This window comes from Carlito syrichta, unplaced genomic scaffold (genome assembly GCF_000164805.1).
Source record: "Carlito syrichta isolate Samal-C Ts95f unplaced genomic scaffold, Tarsius_syrichta-2.0.1 Scaffold99338, whole genome shotgun sequence".
NCBI classification, from domain to species: Eukaryota; Metazoa; Chordata; class Mammalia; order Primates; family Tarsiidae; genus Carlito; species Carlito syrichta.
In genome coordinates, this window is record NW_007043434.1 from 166197 (window position 1) to 179473 (window position 13277).

The 13277-nt window shown below is 37.2% G+C and overlaps 1 protein-coding gene across 2 annotated transcripts in view; it reads left to right on the forward strand.

The window, feature by feature from the left end:
• Nucleotides 1-12863, forward strand: part of LOC103265935 (serine/threonine-protein kinase N2) — a 73796-nt gene extending 60933 nt beyond the window's left edge. For both annotated transcript variants that reach the window (XM_008063582.2, XM_021715073.1), the window contains exons 8-15: nucleotides 1271-1414; nucleotides 1735-1810; nucleotides 3207-3381; nucleotides 3604-3730; nucleotides 4721-4851; nucleotides 4939-5014; nucleotides 5093-5184; nucleotides 12171-12863. In XM_008063582.2, the coding sequence (XP_008061773.1) occupies nucleotides 1271-1414; nucleotides 1735-1810; nucleotides 3207-3381; nucleotides 3604-3730; nucleotides 4721-4851; nucleotides 4939-5014; nucleotides 5093-5184; nucleotides 12171-12351 (1002 nt within the window). In that variant the 3' untranslated portion in view covers nucleotides 12352-12863. The remainder of the gene's footprint in view (nucleotides 1-1270; nucleotides 1415-1734; nucleotides 1811-3206; nucleotides 3382-3603; nucleotides 3731-4720; nucleotides 4852-4938; nucleotides 5015-5092; nucleotides 5185-12170) is intronic.
• Nucleotides 12864-13277: the final 414 nt, after the last annotated feature.

Sequence of the window (13277 nt, forward strand, 5' to 3'; positions counted from 1 at the left end):
CAAAAAAAAAAAAAAAAAAATCACAACAAAAATTAGCCAGGCATGGTGGCTTGCATCTGTAGTTTCCAGTTACTTGGAAGGCTGAGGCAGAAAGATCACCTAAGCCCAACAGGTTGAGACTGCAGTGGCCATGACCATGCCACTCTACTGCACTCCAACCTGGGTGGCAGAGTGAGACTCCGACTCAAAAAAAATAGATAAATAAATAATATATGGATTACAGCATATAGGTAGAAGTCAGTTTATGACTTGACCCCAATTTATTAACTATATCCTACAAATGCACTTAATGCTTAAGGCTGTTAAAACGTTCAGTGTATTTGCCAATGTGAGCACTGTTTTTAGTGACTACAGTGTATTCTCTTATATAGATATGGTATAACATAATTTATTTCTAGTTTTTGAGCATTTGAGTTCTTGCTGATTTTCCTTTTTAATTTTTTGTGTTATAATAAATGAATATCTTTCTGTATAAAGCTTAGTCTGAATTTCCCTTTTCTTCCCTTCCTACACAGGCCACTGCACTCACAGCCTGCACTCAAGGGTCTTGCTACCCAGTGGTATTCTTTTGAAAATTAAATGACCTAGCCGGGCGTGGTAGCACGCGCCTGTAGTTCCAGCTACTTGGAAGGCTGAGGCGGAAGGATCACCAGAGCCCAGCAGGTCGACGCTGGGGTGGCCGTGAGCATGCCACTGCACTCCAGCCTGGGTGATGGGGTGAGACTCCAACTCAAAAAACAAAAACAAAAAAAGAAAATTATATGACCTAATATTTTTAAAGTACTTAGCATAGTGTGTGGCACATCGTACTTGCAGATTAAGTACTATTTGCAAGCCTTTTCCTGGCTCAGCAGTATGGTGGTAAATTTAAAAGGACTAAAATGGATTCTTTGAGGCACACACTGGGTTTTTTAGCAATAGTATAGCACGTGATGGTAAGTGGAAGAGGGAAATCTAAGAAACTGTGAGAGGCAAAGTCTCTGTGGTCACTCATCTGTATTGGTTGTTCCCAGTAATGTATTCTATAAGCATACTTTAGGAATACCTTAACTGGAGAGTGTCTGAATATAAGTTTTGTTCCTTTGAGTTAAAATGTGTAAGTTTGTTAAAGTAATATACAATTGAGAAACATTACAAAAGTCTTTAAAATAGTGTGACTTTTGTGTGTGTTATCTTCGTTTATTGTATTTGTATTTCATATTTTTGTGATATTTTATTCAAGTGTGTGTCCAATGATGTCTTTTCTGTTTATTTTTTTTAATTATCCTAGTCACGTGAACTGGAAATTTCAGTTTATTGGCGTGATTGGCGATCTCTGTGTGCTGTAAAATTTCTGAGGTTAGAAGATTTTTTAGACAACCAACGGCATGGCATGTGTCTCTATTTGGAACCACAGGGTACTTTATTTGCAGAGGTAATACATGTATTTTATTAAATGTAAATAACTACAGTTGAAATTACGTATGTAGGCAGCGTGATATAGAAGTGGAGAGAGTGTTAGGCTGACAGAAAAATAACCTGAGTTCTTGACTGAACTCTGCCACTGAATAGGTATGTGACCTTGAGACAGATAATTATTCTCTTTAGGTCTGTTTTCTCATCTAGAAAATGAGGGGGCTGGACTAAATTACAACTAAAATTTCGTTAAGCTTTCAAATCTTTGAGTTTAGTGGATTTCTATCAACCATAGATGACAATATGTTTTCATGTCAACTTGAATTTTCTTCACTACAGGTCACCTTTTTTAATCCAGTTATTGAAAGAAGACCAAAACTTCAAAGACAAAAGAAAATTTTTTCAAAACAACAAGGTAATTACTAAGAATCAAATACAGGGTATTTTGGTATTTTCTTAAATACAGATAATCTAATTACTAAATAAAAAGTAATACCTCTTTGTGGTTTTTTTTCTTTCTTTTTTTTTTTTTTTTTTTTTGATTTATTGTAGAGATGAGGTCTCGCTGCCCAGGCGGGTCTTGAACCCGCGGGCTCAGGCAATCCACTCACCTCAGCCTCCCAAAGGCATGGGATTACAGGCTGAGCCACCGAGCCCGCGGTTTTTTGTTTTTGTTTTTGTTTTTTCTTTCTAGTTGACCATTTATTTCTAACTTTGAGGAGTGGGGGAGTATTTGTTTTTGTTTTGTTTTAAGGCAAGGTCTCACTTTGCCACCAGACTGGATTACGGTGGCGTCATCCCAGCTCGCTGCAGCCTCAACTTCCTGGGCTCCAGCAATCCTCCTGCCTCAGCCTTCCAAGTAGTTGGGACTACAGAGCCATGCCACCATGCCCAGCTATTTTGTTTGTTTGTTTTTGGAGAGATGAGGTCTCACCGTATTGTCGAGGCTGGTCTCAAACTCCTGGACTCAAAAGATTCTCCCACCTTCACCTCCTGACGTGCTTAGATTACAGGGACGAGCCACCATGCCCAGCTGGAATATTTTTTGTTTGCTTTTGTTTTTGTTTTTGTTTTGTTGAGTCAGAGTCTCACTCTGTCACCCAAGCTGGAGGACAGTGGTGGGATTATTGCTCACTGGAGCCTCGACTTTCTGGGCTCAGGCAGTCCTCCACCTCAGCCTTCCAGCTAGCTGGAACGATAGGCATGCACCACCATGCTTGGCTAATTTTGTAGAGATGAGGTTTCGCCAAGTTGTCCAGGCTGGTTTTGAGCCCCTGGGCCCAAGCAGTCCTCTCACCTCTGCTTCCCAAAGTGCTGGGATTACAGGTGTGAGCCTCCACACCTAGTCCCGGCTAGAATATTTAAAACCCATCCATAGTGGAGACACAAGTGCAGTGTACTACCATCACCCAGCTTCAGCAATAATCAAATCACAGCTAATTTTGTTGACTGTATCCCATCTACTCACTACTTTCACATATTATTTGAAGCAAACCCAGGCGTTTCATTGATTCATTAATAAATACTGTAGTTTCTATTTCTAAAAGATAAGAATTATTTTTAAAACCTTAACCACATATTATTATTAGACTTAAGAAAAAGAAAGTTTTCCTTACCTGTTTGTTTGTAAAACTATTGATGCTATTTTGTACTAACCTTGAATAACAAATAGTTAAAAACTGTTTTTTTTAAATGATTAATTTTCTTTATGTATAAATTATAAACTGATGAATATGGATTTTTAAATTATGGCTTTTGGTAATATATAAAGAAATTACTCATTTTATTTTTGTTATTTTCAATATCTACAGGCAAAACATTTCTCAGAGCTCCTCAAATGAATATTAATATTGCCACTTGGGGAAGACTAGTAAGAAGAGCTATTCCTACAGTAAATCATTCTGGCACCTTCAGCCCTCAAGCTCCTGTGCCTACTACAGTGCCAGTGGTTGACATGCGCATACCTGAACTAGCACCTCCAGCGAGGTATGTGTCTAAGATTTTTAAGCATCTCTTATGCAAAATAGTTATTGTGGCATTCTTACATATTGATTACACCAGTGTACTGAGAGCTTCATTTTTTTCCAAGTGGTATTTTGAAACTAGTCGTCTCTACTTTAAAAAATTAAGTTGTTGCTTTAATTTTAAAGCTATTTAAAATGCATACTTTGAATTACTGTTTTGGTGAATTACTTTATCTTTTATAAGCGATTCTACAGTAACTAAATTGGACTTTGATCTTGAGCCTGAACCTCCTCCGGCCCCACCACGTGCTTCTTCACTGGGAGAAATAGATGGCTCTTCTGAATTAAGGGTTTTGGATACACCAGGACAGGCAAGTCATTATCAACCTTGAGTAATTCCTCTTCATCAAATGAATGGGGGTAAAAGCATCATAGTAAATAAAGTGTCTTTTTTATTTGAAATTGTCACCGGGAACTGTGCGTTTATGTTTCCTGTGAATGGACTATCTTCAGCTAAATTAGATTGAGCTGCCAAGAGAGAACTACCATCTTCATGTTGGCATGCCATTGTCATTAGCCTTGGATGCCCATAGGTGATGGAATTGGCTGCTTACACTAGAAGTTGTGTAGGAGCATGATTGATATTAGATGATACGTTGCTTGAAACACTCTTCATCTCTAACTTGGTTGACAGTATACACTGAAGAAGATTATAATAATGTATTAATTTTTCACATTTTTAAGATAAATGTAATATGAAATTAATGGCTCCAGCTACTCGAGAGGGTGAGGTGGGAGGATCACTTGAGACCAGGAGTTTAAGCCCAGCCTGGGCAACATAGTGAGACCCATCTCTGAGAACATAAAAGTAAAAAAGGGCTGGATCCAGTGGCTCACACTTATAATTCCAGTACTTTGGGAGGCCAAGGCAGGAGGATCACTTGAGTCCAGGGGTTTCAGATCAGCCTGGGCAACATAGTGAGACCCCGTCTCTAAAAAAAAAAAAAAAAAAAAAAAATAGAAAACAAAACATTAGCTGGGTGTGGTAGCGTGTACCTGTAATCCTAGCTACCTGGGAGACTGAGGTGGGAGAAATGCTTGAGCCCAGGAGTTTGAGGACCCAGTGAAATGATTATGTCATGCACTCCAGCCTAGGTGACAGAGCAAGACTTATTTCTATTAAAAAAAAAAAAAAAAAAGGTAGAAAAAGAGCAAAAAAGTATAACCAGTATCTGAATTTTACTTTTCTCTTGAATATTTATGATGACTTTTGAAATATTTTTTTCTTCAATTTTATCATTACCAAATAAGTTGCTTTCTGAATGTTTCTGTGGTTTAATAAAGTATTTAATGTTTTACAGGATTCAGAAACTGTTTTTGATATTGAGAATGACAGAAATAGTATACTTCCAAAATCTCAATCTGAATATGAGCCTGATATTCCTCAATCAGGCTTAGAATATAGTGGTATTCGAGAGCTTGAGGATAGAAGGTAAAGAATAAATATAAAGTTTTGCTCCTAGAGTTTGTTTGCTACCATACTTTATTACCTTATTTTAATTGAAATTACTGGTTTCAGGTCTCAGCAGAGGTTTCAGTTTAATCTACAAGACTTCAGATGTTGTGCTGTCTTGGGAAGAGGACATTTTGGAAAGGTAATCTTTTGGAGTTTTTTGGAATACCTACAAAATTAGTAACTCAAATGGAAAATAACTATTTTAATCTTGTTTTAGGTGCTGTTGGCTGAATATAAACACACAAATGAGATGTTTGCTATTAAAGCCTTAAAGAAAGGAGACATTGTAGCTCGAGACGAAGTAGACAGGTTAGTTTTTAAAGTTGTCCTTTGGGAGAAATGATGTATATATTGCAACAGCAAGACTGCCAGATTTTACAGTAATATGCAAAGAAACTGAATAAGTTAGTGTATCTATACCTGACATAAGGCAGACATTAATTAAATACTGTTTTTCTTCCTAGCCATTTTCTTTTCCTCATCTTATAAAAATTAACTGGCTAGTGGATATGGAGGAAAGGTGGTGAATGTTTAAACTAATTCTGTTAAGTTTTTTTAATAAATGGGTGTTACTGAACTGTGGTTCAGTGAAGCTGTATCTCATTTCATCTTATGGAAATGGTCAAATGTCATTTACAGATAATCTGCAATTAACAGAATGGTTACTAAATTCTGCTTTGTAAACTATACATTCCCTTTTCCTCTTTTTTGAAAAAGTTACATTTTTTGATGATAACCTCTTACCTTTCCAGGTTTAATAAAATAAGTTATTGTGGGTACCTCTTTTTATACAATTATTAAGATGCAAGTATTTGGGGATAAAGATTGTAATTAGGTTAGACAATATACTTTAAAATAACTGTCTTAAATTAATACAGAATGATTAAATATAGAAATTATTATCTAAAATGGCATATTTATCACAAAAAGTGACTTTCATTGGCTATGTAATAGTTTTTTTCTTACACTACTTATAAGCATCTACTGATATTAATGATAGACAGCCCTGTATAAAGAAAGGAGCCCTGCATTAAAACAACTGACTTTTCTAGTCCTGATTTTTCCTCCTTGGTAATGATTTGACCCCAGGGCATTTCCTGAACATTTCTGAACCCGTTAGCCCATATATTTAAATATATATATATTTTTGGTATTACTAGCCTTACTGAATTGTATGAAGTGCTACACACACACACACACACACACACACACACACACACCCGGCTACAAATTGCTAGTTTTAATGTTTTTTTTTTCTACCATATGGGTTGTTCTTGGAATTAAGACAGGTCTTAAAAGATTGAGGGTTTTTATCTTTATGTTAAAAATATCTTATTCTTTTGAATTTGTCTACTTATTTTTCACCTCTACTTCTGTTTTTCTTATACTTCTCAGTCAAATCAAACTAGATGCTTTACTGATATCTAAAAACATGCAGAGAAGATCTTGCTGGATATTTACTTTTTTAATTAATTAATTTATTTTTTTTAGAGACAGGGTCTGGCTATGTTGCCCAGGCTGGTATCAAACTCCTGGTCTCAAGCAATCCTCTCACCTCAGCCTCACAAAGTGCTGTGATTACCATTGCTGGATATTTATAAAATACTCTGAGCATCATTACGTGGTTGGGGGGGTTGTTTGTTGTTGTTGTTGTTTTTGGTTTGAGGGTTTTTTTGGTTTCTTTGTTTGTTTTGTTTTTGAGTCAAGAATCTCATTCTGTTACCCAGGCTGCAGTGCAGTGGCATGACCACAGCTTACCATAGCCTTGACCTCCTGGGCTCAGGAAATCCTCCTGCCTCAGCCTTCTAAGTAGCTAAAACTACAGGCACGTGCACCATGCCAAGCTAATTTTTGTATTTTTTTGTAGAGACAAAGTCTTGCTGTGTTACCTAGGCTGGTCTCTAACTCCTAGGCTCAAGCAGTCCTCCCACCTCAGCCTCCCAAAGTTCTGGAATTACAGGCATGAACCACCACACCCAGCCTGAAAGATTATTTGCTTAATTCTACATTCATTAATGGTAAATTCATTTGTTTTCTAAAATAATAGGAAACTGGCTACTACTTCTGTTCTTGGTTTATATAGCTTTCTGCTATACATTGTTACTTCTTTGAGCCAAGTCTTTGTAGGAAAATGCTTTCTAATTAACTCTAGACAGCACAATACATTGCTATTAAGTAAGAAATCCAGATCACAGGATGGAGCTTCAGCCAGAACCTAGGCCAATTTACCCCTACTGAAAATGAAACCAGCATTGGAGAAAAGTAGATGAGTGGCCTATACTTAACTTCAGTTTTTAAGTTTCTGTTCTTGGCAGGGCTTGGTGGCTCAGCCTGTAATCCCAGCACTTTGGGAGACTGAGGCGAGTAGATTACCTGAGCCCTCCAGCCCGACCAGCCTGTCTCGAACCCCTGGACTCAGTCAATCCTTTCACCTCTGCCTCCCAAAATGCTAGAATTACAGGCATATTTTACTTATTTTTAACTCAAACAGATCTAACCGCTTTTATTACTTAGTTCATGTATTTATATCTTGTTTCCCTAAGTGACTAGTTCCATCCAAGCATATTTTATGTACATCCTTCAGAGTTCTTTATATGATCAGAAATGCTAGAAAATGGAAAACGTATATAAATAGTTATATTTTAGTCAGGTGAAAACCACATTATTATAATAAGGCTAAGGTCTTAGGACTGAATCCTAAATAAGCGAGTTAGCTGTGTATATTTTTGCATTTTTCTACAAATACAAAAATATACTTTCAACCCTGTTTTGTTGTGTTGAAATATAAATTGGTACAAAAAGGAATCTGAATGAGGAGGTACTGCGATAAGGTAAACTCACAATCCTTATCTTGGGACTGTGGGTGAGACTCAGAGAGTGTGTTTTACTAACAGCCCGGGCAACTTGGCGAGACCTCGTTTCTGCAATTTAAAAAAAAATTAGATGGGGGTGTAGCAGCACACACCTGTAGTTCTGGCTACTCGAAAGGCTGGGGTGGAAGGATCACTGGAACCCAGCAGGTCAACGCTGGGGTGGCCGTGAACATGCCACTGCACTCCAGCCTGAGTGACACAGTAAGACTCCAACTCAAAAAAAAAAAGTTTCTGTACTTTTCAGAATCATGAAATTTTTAAAAAATTAAGTACAACTGGTATAAAAACAAATGGAAAATTCAAGAGTAAGAAATGAAACTCACTCTTAGAGACGTTTGCGGCATATCTAAAAGAAGGCAAGAAGAAAATGAATTTAAAAATTTTTAAAAGACCAGTATATTTTTAAAAGCATGTTATTACTTACAAGTATAAATAGTAAATAACTCACACTAAACTATAGCTAAGCAAAATTTTTTATTTTATTTTATTTTTTTTTGAGTTGGAGTTTCACTCCAACGCCCGGACTGGCGTACAGTGGCCGCTCCTGGCCACCACAGCCTCAACCCACTGGGCTCCAGCGATCCTTCCGCCTCAGCCTTCCAAGTAGCCGGAATTACAGGTGCGCGCTACCACACCCGGCTGATTTTTGATTTATTGTAAAGATGAGGTCTCGCCAAGTTGCCCAGGCAGGTCTCTAACCCGCGGGCTCAGGCAATCCACTCACCTCGGCCTCCCAAAGCGCGGGATTACAGGCTGAGCCACCGAGCCTGGCCGCAAAATTTTTAATATTCACTTCTCATCTTTTTAATAAATTGATAGAATTTGATGTTACTGTTTTTTTTAAAATAGGTATGTTTAGAGCACTTGATGTTTCTCAATGATAGTTCTTTTACATAGTATAAATTTTCTTTCTGTAATCTGGATATTATTTTAAGCAGAAATTGCCTCCTTTTATAAATCATAGAAAATTTAAAATCAGCCATCTTAAAAAAATACAAATTATGGGTTAATTGCAAAGTTAAGTCATTCATGTACAAAGATAACACTCAGTCCACCTGCTGTTAGTAAAACACACTCTCTGAGTCTCACCCACAGTCCCAAGATAAGGATTGTGAGTTTACCTTATCGCAGTACCTCCTCATTCAGATTCCTTTTTGTACCAATTTATATTTCAACACAACAAAACAGGGTTGAAAGTATATTTTTGTATTTGTAGAAAAATGCAAAAATATACACAGCTAACTCGCTTATTTAGGATTCAGTCCTAAGACCTTAGCCTTATTATAATAATGTGGTTTTCTCCTGACTAAAATATAACTATTTATATACGTTTTCCATTTTCTAGCATTTCTGATCATGTAAAGAACTCTGAAGGATGTACATAAAACATGCTTGGATGGAACTTGTCACTTAGGGAAACAAGATATAAATACATGAGCTAACTAATAAAAGTGGTTAGATCTGTTTGAGTTAAAAATAAGTAATATATGCCTGTAATCCTAGCATTTTGGGAGGCAGAGGTGAAAGGATTGACTGAGTCCAGGGGTTCGAGACATACTGGTCGGGCAACTTGGCAAGACCTTGTCTCTATAATGAACCAAAAGATGAGCCAGGGTGGTGGCACGCACCTATAGTTCCAGCTACTTGGAAGACTGAGGCGGAAGGAGCACCTGAGCCCACCAGGTCAAGGCTGTGGTATTCATGAGCATGCCAGTGCACTCCAGCCTAGGCAACAGAGTGAGACTCCAACTCAAAAAAAAAAAAAAAAAGTAATATAGACAATAGCAGTTTACAGAAAGGAAGAAATTGTGGTGTACTGGTGGATTTAGGTCAGGTCTTGTAAAGGGGATTAGATTTGTGCTGTTTTTTTGGCAGGTGGAATTTATGTAGGAATATGGAGAAGAGAGTAATGATAATTTAGAGGGAAATGTTCTCAGCAGGATGAATAAATTTAAAGTTTTGAATTAGGTTGGATTGTTGCATGGACATTTGCACAGTTTAGATAATGTGGGACAAATTAAAGATTCTTATGTAATAGCTTTTTTGTTGCTATAAAATGCATATTATTGGCCAGGCTCAGTGGCTCAGCCTTAATCCCAGCACTTTGGGAGGCCAAGGCAAGTGGATTGCCTGAGCCCGTGGGTCTGAGACCAGGTTGGGCAACTTGACGAGACCTCGTCTCTACTGTAATCCCGTGCCTTTGGGAGGCTGAGGTGAGTGAATTGCCTGAGCCCGCGGGTTCGAGACCCGCCTGGGCAGCGAGACCTCATCTCTACAATAAATCAAAAAATCAGCCGGGCATGGTAGCGCATGCCTGTAATTCCGGCTACTCGGAAGGCTGAGGCGGAAGGATCGCCGGAGCCCAGCAGGTCGAGGCTGCGGTGGCCAGGAGCGGCCACTGCACTCCAGTCTGGGTGACAGAGTGAGACTCCAACTCAAAAAAAAACAAAAAAACAAAAAAACAAAATTAACCGAGCATAGTAGTGCGTGCCTATAGGTCTGGCTACTTGGAAGGCTAAGGTGGAAGGATTGCTGGAGCCCAGCAGGTCGATGCTAGGGTGGCAGTGAGCGTGCCACTGCACTCCAGACTGGGCAACAAGTGAGACTCCAATTTAAAAAAAGTATGCATATAATTAAAATTATTGTGAAAATTTAGATCTATAAAGAGCCTTCCTCCTTTATATAGTTTTGCTGAGACATCTATCCAGTCCTCGTCATTATTGTCAGTCATTGTCAAAGAAATCCTGTGAATGACATTAAAACCGTTACAAGGGATTGTTCATCCCGTGATTCTTAGTCTTTCATGCCACTTATATGTCTAACCTAACACCCATCCAGATTATTGAGAACTGGTGACTCATCCATAAATTCACCCATAATGAATTAGTGATTCACCCATAACCAAAAAGTGAAGCGGAAGGATAGCCTGAGCTCAGTGGGCAGAGGCTGTGGTGGCCATGAGTGTGCCACTGCACTCCAGCCTGGGCAACAGAATGAGACTCATCTCAAAAAAAAGAAAAGAAAAGAAATGTAATCTGAATACCCAAATAAATACTTTTCGCGCTCTTCCTTAATTAAGTATGAAAGCCCCAAAGGAAGGCAAATGGGACTCCTGACTTCTAGCATCAAGATTTTAGTCTGGCATTTTGGAATGCCAAATTGTTGTTTGGAACAACAAAAAAAGAAGCCCAGTGAAACCACACTCTAAGCATTCTTAATTTAAAATAAAGCCATTATTAATACCTTTAAACATTCATGTGAATTTTTGGTTCCAGTCTCAGAAACAGAAAAACTGCCTATTTTATATATGAAACATACACATCTAATTGTTCGTACAGTATACCCATTGCTCTCTATTTTGCCTGGGTACTAAAAATAAGTAAGTTAATTTATTATTTTCAGCAGAAGGAAAAGCAGCTTTTGTTTTTGTTATATAGGCAGAATTAATCTAGAGTCAGTAACTCTTTGTAGCAACTCACTGTTCTTTGCAACAACTTGTTATAGTTATTAGCAGGAAAATCTGTAAATGCAGTAGATTTTTCTGTGATACTACAGAAAAATTCTATTCTCAAGGAACTTTCTTGAAGCATGTTATAGAATTCTCTATATAGCTTCTTTATTTTCAAGTCTTCTAAATGAAAATTTTATGCAGCATATCTGTAACTCCAAACTTCATATTTTATGTGCTAAAAATTTGAATACTATAGCTTACGAATCACAAATGCTATTCTTGAAATTAACCTTGATCACAAACTTAAAGTTTTTAAAACCATGCTTGAAACTTGGATGCAACTAGGGAACCATCATACTAAGCAAACTATCATAGAAACAAAGAACTGTGCGCTGCATGTTCTCGCTCGTAAGCAGCTCCTGATCACTGATCACATGGACAGTGGTCATTGCTAGGAATGGAGGAGGACACGTGGCATCACACTGGGTTCCTGGCCCACTTCCAGCAGGAAAACTGCACCTGCATGCAACACCAAACTTCACCTGCATGCAACCTTCATACGTAGTAAACCCTCACTTATACCCCACACTCTTGAGTTTGCTAAATTATCTGACCAATTCCTGAAGAATTTTCATAATTTACCCACTCAAGCTTTTTAAAAATGTGACTATAAGCACTCACCATATGTTTGCTACTCTAATGCTGTCGATGGAAAGTCTGTTGTCTTTGTCATGCTAATTATATTTTAGTTTAATTAATATGCTTCAGATAAAGTTATATAATATAATAATATACTCAGTTATAGCAAGTAGATAAGTTTTCATAGTGCATATAGCAAAACTAAGACAAATTTCATCATTTTAAACTTACAGTTTAAAAGTTTGCTTATTTTAAAGTTTAGTAAGGTAAAGAATATTATTTCCAACTAGAATTTTTAAAACCTATTAATCTTTAAATGTTTTCTCTTTCAGCCTAATGTGTGAAAAAAGAATTTTTGAAACTGTGAATAGTGTAAGGCATCCCTTTCTGGTGAACCTTTTTGCATGTTTCCAAACCAAAGAGCACGTCTGCTTTGTAATGGAGTACGCTGCTGGCGGAGACCTGATGATGCACATCCACACTGACGTCTTTTCTGAGCCGAGAGCTGTGTGAGTATGCCTCGGTGCTCGACTGAGTGTTTCCATGACTGGTGTCTTTCTGAGAGATGAAGGGGCCCTCTGACGTTTAGGGTTTTTTTCCTAATAAAAAATAGGTCCCTGTAAGAAATATTATGATATAATTTACCTTTTTGGCAAATGTTTGTTTGTTTATTTATTTTCTCTAATGTTCGTGTTGAAAATGCCGTGGATTATCCTAAATCGCACTTGATGATTTAGATGAATATAGTTTTATTTAGTGTAATTTCTTCTTTTTTTCCCTGAAGAAGGCTTATAGGATTATGGCTTTCAAGACAAATTATACTCAATACATTGCTAAGTGGGAAAAAGTACAGAAGAGTCTATACTTGTATTTATCTAAAATATTTTTATTTGTATTTCTAAAAGGTTATTTAAACAAATATATGTCAAATATTTGCTTGCTTGTGCTTATATCTCTGAAAGAATATGAAAGAAACTGATCTACATATCACCTTTAAAGAAAGGGTTAGGAAGCAGACTTTTGACTATAAACCCTTTTGTAGTTTTTTAATTCATTAATATATGAATGCTTTGCTTATTAAAATATAGGAAAATAAATAGTAAGCACTTGAGATTATATATGCATGTATATTTTCCCTATTATTGTTCTAATTTTACAACTCTTAAATGGCTCAGCTAAGATTTGACCCTAGGAAAGTGCTCTTAATAGCTACACTCTGCATGCTGTTGTTTACCACATTTGTATCTCCGACCCTGACCTCTGCTCTAAACGTCTAACTCAATAATATTCAGTGGCCAATTTTTTTGACTTGTATCTCAAATGGAACTGATTTTTTTCCCACTTGCCTTTTTTTTTTTAATAATCAAATCTTTTTTATTATGATATTGTAGGGTACAGTTAAGGGTTAGGTATACAAATACGTTTCGTTCAGGCACCCT